The 10,411-nt window shown below is 50.6% G+C and overlaps 1 protein-coding gene across 8 annotated transcripts in view; it reads right to left on the reverse strand.

Annotated features, from left to right (window-relative positions):
• The window catches only part of GAK (cyclin G associated kinase), a 54,427-nt gene extending 44,094 nt beyond the window's left edge, over positions 1 to 10,333 (reverse strand). For 5 of the 8 annotated variants that reach the window (XM_036094326.2, XM_036094324.2, XM_036094322.2 and 2 more), the window contains exon 1: positions 10,047 to 10,333. In XM_036094326.2, coding sequence (XP_035950219.2) covers positions 10,047 to 10,191 — 145 coding nt within the window. In that variant the 5' untranslated portion in view covers positions 10,192 to 10,333. Of the gene's footprint in view, positions 1 to 9,255; positions 9,333 to 10,046 lie in introns of all 8 variants that reach the window. The other 3 variants (XM_036094325.2, XM_036094327.2, XM_078068275.1) reach the window with 1 other exon arrangement.
• Between the last annotated feature and the right edge of the window lie 78 nt (positions 10,334 to 10,411).

Consider the following 10,411-nt stretch of genomic DNA (forward strand, 5'->3'; position numbering starts at 1 on the left):
TGCTTAGCTTTTTCTAGTTTCCTACGGTGGAAAATTACATCATGAAAAGAAGAACTCTCAGCAGACTAGGAACACGAGGACGCTCACTAGCCTGGTAACAGGTGTCTACAAGAGACTAACCGTCAGCCTTGTGCTGGGGGGTAGAGGACCCAGTGCTTCTCCCCAGCACCAGGAACAAGGTGAGGACAGCTGTTGGCACCACTGCCGTTCAATATTGCACTGGAAGCCCGGCCAACGCAATCAGACGAGAAAAAGAAATAAAAGGCATCCAGATTGAAAAGGAAGAAGTAAAAATGTTTTTCTTTGCACACAATGTGACTGTGCAGATAATATTGTGAAATCTACCCCCAAAAGCTACTATAACTAATAAAAAAGTTTAGGGCCATCATGGGTTATATACACAACATTCAAAAATCAACTGTATTTCAGGGGCGCCTGGGTGGCTCTGTCAGTTCAGTGTCTGACTCTTGATTTCAGCTCAGGTCATGATCTGAGGATTGTGAGATGGAGCCCCATGTTGGGCTCTGCGCTGGGCATGGAGCCTGCTTAGAACTCCCTCTCCCCCTCTCCCCCTGCACCACCCTCCCCCCCATGCCACACCCAGGATCATGCTCTCGCTCTCAAAAAAAAAAAAAAAATCAACTATATTTCTACACACCCTAGAGATTTCTTAGACATAAGAACAAAAGTATGATCCACAAATGAAAACAATGACAAGTGGACTTCATCAAAGTAAAGAACTTCTGGTTTTTTAGCCACACCACTGAGAGGGTGAGAACACAGGGCACTAGCTGGACTTTCAATCACTTGCCCAATAAAGGACTGTATCTAGAAAATATAAAGAAAATCCAAAATTTAGTAACAAAATTTTTAATGGGTGAAATACCCAAAAAGACACTTCACCAAAGATACACGAGTAGTGAGTTAGCACATGAAAAGATGTTCAACATCATCATACATTAGGGAAACACACACTTAAACTCAAGAATCCTGCTGTCCATCTAATTAGAAGGCCTCAGTTTTTTGAACGGACCATATCAAGTGTTGATTAGGATGTGGGTCCACTGAGTGCTTACACACTGCTTGTGGGAATAGTCTGGCAGTTTCTTCAAAGGGTAAAGGTAAGCTGGCTCAACGGCCCTGGCTGTCATCACACTGCTGGGCATTTACCTAGGAAAAATGGAGGCCACATCCATACAAAGACTTGTACACACATGATCCCAGCGACTTCATGTGTAATTGCCCAAACTGGAAATAGCCCCCACGTCCATCAGCAGTGAATGGACAAACCAATCATCCCTACGTGAAACACGACTCGGCAATAACCAGGATGGACTACTGTCACCAGCAGCAACATGGAAGCCGAAGAGACATACGATCTCCCTTACAGAGAAGCCTAAAAAACACTAACTCATCTACAGTAACAGAAAGCACATCGGTGACTGCCTGGGGGTGGAGGCCACGAGAAGGAAAGGGTTGTAATGGGGAAGGATGAACATTCTGGAGGGGCGGGATGTGTTCACTGCCTTGCCACGGTGACAGGCACACAGTGTACACGTACCGGACACGTTTAATGTGCCTTACATCTACATGTGCACTTTGTGTCTCATTTTTATCTCAACAGATCTGCTTAAAAAATAAAATAAGTCAGTCCATATAAGAAAAGAGATGGGGTGCCTGGGTGGCTCAGTTGGTTAAGCAACTGCCTTCGGCTCAGGTCATGATCCTGGAGTCCCAGGATCGAGTCCCGCATTGGGCTCCTTGCTCAGCGAGGAGTCTGCTTCTCCCTCTGACCCTCCCCCCCCATGCTCTCTCTCTCTCTCATTCTCTCTCTCTCAAATAAAAAAAAAAAAAAAACAGATGAAAGGAAATAAGTGAAAATCCATGTAACAAAAATAGAAAACAGATGGCTTCACTGGTGAATTCTATGAAACATTTAAGAAAGAATGAGCACAGCAATCTTGCACAAAGTCCTTCCTAAGTGACAGGAGAATATAGTTGCCAACCCATTGCGTGAGGCCAAAGACACAATCACAGATCGAAAGCACTCGTTAACACAGATATAAAAACCATCAGGAAGATACCAGCAGAGCGAGTCTGGCAACACCTAACTCGGATGATAAACTATGACCAAGTGGGATCCACTCTAGGAATGCAAGGGTGGTTCGACACCAAAAACCAATCCCTGTGGCGAAGGACACAAACAGGACAGGGAGAGCAGAGTGCCTCTACAGACACACAGAAAGCATTTGTCAACATGCAAAACCACTCATGACTTTTTTTTTTTTAAAGATTTTATTTATTTATTTGGGGGAGAGAGAGAGAGAGTGAGTGAGAGAGAACACGAGCAGGGGGAGAGGCAGAGGGAGAAGCAAGCTCCCCAATGAGCAGGGAGCCCAATGAGAGACTTGAACCCAGGACCCTGAGGTCATGACCTGAGCTGAAGGCAGATGCTTAACCAACTAAACCTTTTTTAAAAGCTAATGTTTATTAATTCTGGATAGTAGGAACATAGATATTTGTTCTGTTACTCTTTCTACTTTTGTTTTTGAAATTTTTCCTAAAAGAGAATTCCCAATTTCAGGACTTGTTCTGTAGCTACATTAACCAAGACTGTGTGGTGCTGGTGGAGGAACAGATTCAAAGATCCCAATGCAACAAAATAGCAAAGTCCCAAAAACAGTCACACAAATGTGCCAAGTGATATTTAGCAATGGTGCAAAATCAACTCAATGGAGACATGTGCAATGACCAGTGCAAAAAACAAAACAAAACAAAATCCAACTTTGATCTAAACTTTACGCTTTATATGACAACTCAAAGAGTACGAATGTAAAAGTAGGAAACTCCTAGACAAAACGTAGGAGAAAAACCCCCATGATCTAGAGAACAACCCTCAGGATCTCGAGCTGGGCACAGGGGCTCCCAGATGTGACAGTAAGAGCAGACGCCACACGAGGAAAAGCTGATAATGTGACCTCATCATATTAAAACAGTGGGTCTGCAGAAGACCCTGTTTAAGATAAAAAGACAAGCTGCTGACAGAAAATTCTTGCAAACCACATGTCTGATGGAGAACTTCTCTCCAGAATACATAAAGGACTCTCAAAACTCAGGGACAAGAAAACAGTTCTAAAATAGGCAAACAACACGACATGCAGAGACATTCTGCCCATGAAGGTGCACGGTCAGCCTCTAGAGAAGTGAAGACTGAAGCCACAATAAGGACTCACTACACACCTGCTAGAACGATCAAATAAAAACGCTGCACGGAATGCTGGCAAGGACCAGGGACACTGGGTCACTCTTGGTTAAGAACTCAGCCGTGCGGCCGCAGACCCCACGGGTTAACAGAGAAGGCGCCACCTGCCGGCCAAGGGGAGAGGCCGCTCCAGAAACCAGCACTGCCGGCACCTGGATCTGGGACTAGGAGCCTCCAGAGCTGAGAAAATAAATTCCTGTTGTTCATGGCCCAGTCTGTGGCATTCTGTTACGGTAGCCCGAGCGGACTAAGACACTCATCCACTGCTGGTGAGAAATGGGAGGTTGGCGGTTTCCTAAAACAAAACACACAACTCAGCACCTGACTCCCAGGCACTTATCCCAGGAAAGTAAGAAATGAATTCACACAAAAACCCGCACACAAGTGTTTACAGCAACTTTATTTCTAATAGCCAAAAACAGCTGGTAACAACCCACATGTCCGTCACTTGGTGAATGATTACATAAACTGGGGTCCATCCACACCACAGAATACTCGTCACCAATAAACATGAACACATTATGGACACAACCACCTGGATAGATCTCCAGAGGGAAAAAAGCCAATTCCAAAAGGATACACAAATGTCAAGACTGTAGAGAGAGAGACCAAATCAGTGGTTTCCAGGGTTAAGAACATAGGCGTAGCTGTGAAGGCGCAGGAGGGGTCCTTGTGGGGATGACACTTCTGCATCTCGACGACGTAACTGTCAAGACACTGACTCTAGTTTTTCAAGATGTTACCGCTGAGGGAAATGGGCAAAGTGTGCCAGTGTCATTTCTTAAAACTACAAGTAAATATCTACAATTATCTCAAAACTGAAAGTTTTTAAATAAAAACAGTAATACTGCTGGGGCGCCTGGCTGGCTCAGTTGGTGAAGCATCTGCCTTCGGCTCAGGTCGTGATCTCAGGGTCCTGGGACTGAGTCCCAGGTTCCCGGGATCGAGTTCCCTGTTGAGCCTGCTTCTCCCTCTGCAGCTCCCCCTGCTCGCTCTCGCTCTCTCTGCCAAATAAATAAATCTTCAACAAAAATAGTAATACTGCTGTATGAAACATAAAGAAAGGACAGGGAAGGCATTAAGACATTTTACTGTACACATTCTGGAATTCGGAGACAGGCACAGATACCTCAGCTGCCCAGGCCGGCCCCCCGCTCCCCAAGGCAGCCTGGCCAGGGACAGCAGTGACCTCATCTATGGCTTATTTCCTCCTCCTCCTCACACACCTCCATCTGTATTATATAAAAATACACGACTTAGGGCGCCTGGGTGGCTCAGTCATTAAGCGTCTGCCTTCGGCTCAGGTCATGATCCCAGGGTCCTGGGATCGAGCCCCGCATCGGGCTCCCTGCTCCGCGGGAAGCCTGTTTCTCCCTCTCCCACTCCCCCTGCTTGTGTTCCCTCTCTCGCTGTGTCTCTCTCTGTCAAATAAACAAAATCTTTAAAAAAATAAAAATAAATAAAAATAAAAATACACGACTTATATGTGCAATAAAAAACTCCTGCCCAATTCAAAATGGAAAAGACTTGAATGGGCACTTCACACACAAAACAAGACATATAACTGGCTAATAAGCAGGAGAAAAAGCGTCCCTCAGGCATGTGGAACTCCCACGCCAGACAGAGAGCCCCGCACACACGAGAGCAGACAGCATCAGAACGACAGACCACGCTGACACGCAGACAGCATGAGAACGGCAGACCACGCTGACACCGGTGCCGCCCGAGGACAGGAGCCCTGGTGCGGCCGCTGGGAACGCACACCAGCGCAGCCGGCTCCACGCAGAGACCTACATTCAGCCTAGACCCAAAAATATCACTCCTGGGTATTTCACCTGAGAGAAGACACGCGGCCACAAAGAGTCTTGTGAAAGAACGTTCTTGGCAGCTTTATTCATCACAGCCCAAAGCGGACACACCCAAGTGTCCACCAGCAGGCGAGCGGATGAACAAGCTACTACAATGGAGGGAACACACTTCGGAACCGGGGAGAGCACTTGGGGTGGGATGCCACGTGCACGATACTCTGGGAGAGGGAGACTCAGAGCCGGGGCGGGCTGGTGGTGGGGAAGGGTTGGGGGCCACAAGAGGCTGTGTGGGGTCACTCAACTGTTCTCTATCTCAACAGCTGGTTGGCTACATGGGCATAAGCCCTTATCAGAGCATCTAAATTCTGTACATTTTACTGTATGTCAATAACTCAATTTAAATTGTTTTTAATTAGGGGCGCCTGGATGGCTCAGTTGTTAAGCATCTGCCTTCGGCTCAGGTCATGCCTGGGATCGAGCCCCACGTCCGGCTCCCTGCTCAGCGGGAAGCCTGCTTCTCCCTCTCCCACTCCCCCTGCTTGTGTTCCCTCTCTCGCTGTCTCTCTCTCTGTGTCAAAAAATAAATAAAATCTTTAAAAATAAATAAATAAAAATAAATTGTTTTTAATTAAAAAGAAAAATAGGCATAGGACATCCATGCGTGATTCTTTTCTTTTCTTTTTTTTTTTTTAATTTTATTTGTTTATTCATGAGAGACAGAGAGAGAGAGAGAGGCAGAGGGAGAAGCAGGCTCCCAAGGAGCAGGGAGCCCAATGCGGGACTCGATCCCAGGACTCTGGGATCATGACCTGAGCCGAAGGCAGATGCTTAACCATCTGAGCCACCTAGGCGCCCTCCATGCGCGATTCTAGAACAGGAGTCTGAATAAGCTAATAAGCACTGAAAAATGCTCAAACTCATGAGTCAGAGAAACACAAATCAACACAAGCCCACGGTTTTTGCCCATTGCAATGAGGATAGTGTGGGGACAGTGGGGTCTGGCAGGCCTCTACGTAGGGTCATGGGCTCAGGGGTGGGGTGGGGTGGGGGGGTTGGGGGGGGGACAGTGAGCACCAGGAAACGTGGTACACCAGCACAAGGAGCAACCTGGGAGATCTTATGATGTGTTATCAATCAACACTGTTTCTAAGGAACAGACACCCCATCACCTCCATCTCGTAGCCTCACATGACCACCACAGATCTTTCAGGGATACGTGCCCATGAGGACGGCAGGAGTCCACAGAGACAAACAGGCCGGGCCAATGGAAAGACAGAGGGCAGCCTTTCCCACGTCCCACAACAGTGACCTGCGCCAACACCACCCCCCAGGACTTCCTCCCACAATAATCTCCCCTCCACGGTGACCCCCCATGATGTCCCACTCCAGGCACCTGCATACCACCTGCACCTGCAGTCAACTGAGGCACAGACCAAGAAGGAGCGGGAGCCTTGGCACACAGCTCCCACCCTGGCCCCCAAGCAGCGCCCACGTCCAGCGGCTCCACAAGCAGGTGCACTGCTGCTTGCTGCTTTCACCGCGACATCCTCCGGACATTTCTCCCTGCAGGACACATGCTACAGAGGGACCTGCGCCACCATGTGGGTGACCAAAGATACGCCCCACCAGTCCCAGCTCCACCACTCACTGGCTGGCAGCGCTGGCAGCCTACTGATGGCTGTCAGCCACCGTCAGGAGGACAGACCATAGGAAACACCAGGGACTGTGCCCGCCGAACAGTCTAAACTCCATAAAGGCTGTTGCGCTGGTTATCATTACTACTTCACACTAGGCGTCAGTCACGACGGGTAAGGGGCTGATGTTAAAGTCGCCAAGGTGCAAGTTCAGAGGGTGGGGTTAGGAGAACTAAGAGAGGGCAATTCAGAACAAGATTGAACCACGCCATTCTGGATACTAGAACCAGCTGCCCAAGGCGCAAGCCCTTCCTGCAAAGACCTCGGTTATCCGTGCTGGAGAAAAGATCCACTCAGCACCGCTCCCTGGGTGACAGCAGCCACGGAAGTCGAGAGGAAAGATACTCGGAACAAGACCACCAAGCCACAGGGCTCAGGCACACTTCCCGTGTGAAAGAGCCATATGCTAGAATGTCAGTGAGCAACGACCGCCCAATCATCTTTTCAAATCAACTTAAAATGTGCTACACTGTGTATCCCTGTAGAGGATGTCCTGATTCAACCTACGATCCTCTCCTTCCGTCACACCAACCCCATTTCTGAACCCTCCAGCCGAGAGTCCTATCACACAACCCTGTGACTGCCAGCCGATCAAACGGCCCCTGTGCCCTCACCAATCCTGACACTGGACACAGGGGAGAAGCCCTCTAAAAGCAGGGACCAGGAGGCAGAGGGGTGGAGGGCTAGAACAACAGCCAGGGTGTGGCGTGTGCCCTCGCAGCTTCTTGGGCCAGCACTGACCCCAAACAGAACACAAGGGACCCACGTTCATCAAAGGCCCCTGATCCCACACATGGCACACGGTGTTCAGCAAACACACACGACTAGTTACACATACGCTACGGGACAGTTCTGCGGACTTGTTTCTTTTTCTGAAGAGCTGCCCACACACCACCCCATCCACATCACTGGCAGTGCAGCCAAAGTCAAACAGTCACTGGAGAGGTGGACTCACCTTCGGGGCAAAACCCGTCTTGGCAGAGCGATCACCCTGTTACCTCTCTGGACAGTAGGAAGCAAGCAAGAACGTGCAAAATCCAAAACAAGAGACCATAAAGAATGTATTCTAGAATCTGCTTGGGCCCAGCATCTCTGACACTGGGGTTTTTTTTTTTTAATGAAAACCTAAAACCAATTGTCAAAAGATTAGGAAGCCATCTGGCTCCACAGTTCTGCCCCACAACCCATTTCATGCTCCAGATGCAAATTCCAAAAAGCTATGAAAATAATGTCTTTTTCCCTAAACCATCTGACAGCAAAATCTGATCTATCCTAAATTCATCTGGGGCAACACCTGACATGAACTGAGGTGGGGCTATTTAAAGACTTCATTACCCCACAGTGAGGATACTCACTCATCTAATTATGGATATATGATTTATCTGATTATTAAAGACTTTTCCCCACTCTTGTAGGAATATCGTAGGATATACAGGATGTCTGCTATCTTTCCGAAGCCTGTAGAATTGTGAAGTTGTCAACATCTCTACCCAACGGTTTAGGGTCTGGAACCTTCCCCACGTTTACAACAAGACAGCATGAACTCCCACAGCCGAGGTTCCAGGGTTGCTGTTTTCCCTGAAAGACTTCATATGGCTTTCTTATCATTTAAGTTCAGGAAGAGGCTTCTCAAGCTTTAAAGGCTACAAGGCTCTGTTACTTTTCTAAAGACCAAGACTGTGCGGGGTATTTTTACATCCTGACTTGTCTAGATAGCAAAGGGAGTGGATTCTTTTGCACAACCATATTGGCTCCTTCCCATTTCCTTGTTCTTTATCCTGTGTGTTAAGTGACTAGTAAGCTTCCTGCTCCAGAGGACCCACCTCCCATCTCTGATTACCCCTCCTCCTGCCTGGTCCCGCCCCTGCCCTGGTAGGGGCGCACTCTCAACCCCCTCACCTCAGTTTGGCCTGTTGGAACCCTCGCCACTGCCTGCCCTGCCCCAAGGCTCCCCCAATACTGCGCTGTCTTTCCCTCATTGGAGTGTGTGTCTAATTTTAAACTCCAGAAGGCAAAAACCACCTACTGTCCACTATGAATCTCTTAAAAAACCAAGATAATTGCCTGGTATTTTTGGAATAAAGGAACTGATCTGAGGGAACTCTCATTCTAACAGATACCACACTTTCAATGTTAATAGAGGTTCTGGCCCCCACCTCTGTAAGAAAGTCACACCCAAAATCTGTTTTTTACCTAAGTGCAGAAAAAGCGTGTGATAATGCTACAGCCAGACCATCCCCTCAGGCCTTTAGGAACACGGACTTCAGAGGGTCCGCTAGTTTCCCGACTCAGACTGAGCACACATGGCAGTAGGTCGGGCCGCGTGACAGGCTGAGCCTGCAGTCCTGCGAGCGACCCCAGACAGGTCTGTGGTTCCACCGTGCATCACTCCCTCGCCCCACGCTAACTCAGGGGAATACCGTTCTGCTCCAGCACCAGCCCCAGAGCCAACTACGCTCAGCCAGTACCCAGCTAGCAAAGTGTGACATACCCCTGTGGGCGCCACCGACAAAACGTAAGGAAAATCCAGAGGAGAGAATGGGATCACGCCGACGTTGGCAAGAGACTCTGTGTGAGGAAGAGAAAGGACATCAGGAAGCTGGAGATAGCGTGCAGAAACAAAGATGACTAAAGAATGACCCGGAAATTCCTCCGCGACTGACGAGTCCAACCTGCAAGGCTCCGGACAGGTCACGACTGTTGGCATGCCCTAACTTAGGTGGACTCACAAACAGAGATCAGGGCAAGGCAAATAGGTGGCGAGAGGAGGAAGCTGGGCTATGGGTCACAGTACCGTCTATCCCAACATCCAGGGAGAACAACCACCTTCACCAAGGGGCACAAGCACCCAAAAAGTCGGCCCGATGTCCAGAGATCCAGTGCTGTCCCATCACCCCCACAACGGCCCTAGATGCGAGGCAAGGGCCCTGACTCATACCCACCCAGCGCACTGCCCAGCCTCACGGGTCCCCTTCCTTCCGGCCCCACCGTGGCCCCTCACCTGCCCACCACCTTCTCCCCCACTGCCACGGCCTCTCCTCCGGCCGCAGGTCGGCCCCACACCTGCCACACCTGCCACGCCTCCGGCAAGGAAGTGCCCAGCCCCCGACCCCGCCTCACTCACCCTCTGCAGTCACGCCGGGTCGGCCTCACCCGCTCCACGTCGCGGCGACCCTCCCCCATCCCCCACCGCGGCGGGGCCGCCCCGCACCTGGCCCGGTCCGCCCCGCCCCCTCCCGGCCGGCCCCGCGCCCGGCCCCGCGCCCCCGGCCTGGGCCTCACCCTCGGCCAGGACTCGCCGCACCCGCAGCCGCAGCTCGCCCAGCTCCACCGTCTGCCCCACGAAGTCAGTCTGGTCGCGGCCGGCAGCGCCGCCCAAAGAGCCCGGGCCTGCCAGGAAGTCCAACGCAGACTGCAGCAGCGACATGGCTGCGACCCCGCAGCGGGCGCCGGAGCGGGGAGCTCGGGTCCAGCTGCGTCCGGGTCCGCTCAGCAACCGCCAGCCCCGAGCCGCACCATCTTCCGCCCCGACGCCCTGACGTAGGCCCGCGGGGGCGCGTCGCAGCCCCGAAAAACGCCGTGCCGGGCAGGTGCGCGTGCGCGTGCGTAGATTCCTGGTCGCGCATCGCGCCTGCGCGGCGCCGCCC

The sequence above is a fragment of the Halichoerus grypus genome, chromosome 3 (genome assembly GCF_964656455.1).
Source record: "Halichoerus grypus chromosome 3, mHalGry1.hap1.1, whole genome shotgun sequence".
Classification (NCBI taxonomy): Eukaryota; Metazoa; Chordata; class Mammalia; order Carnivora; family Phocidae; genus Halichoerus; species Halichoerus grypus.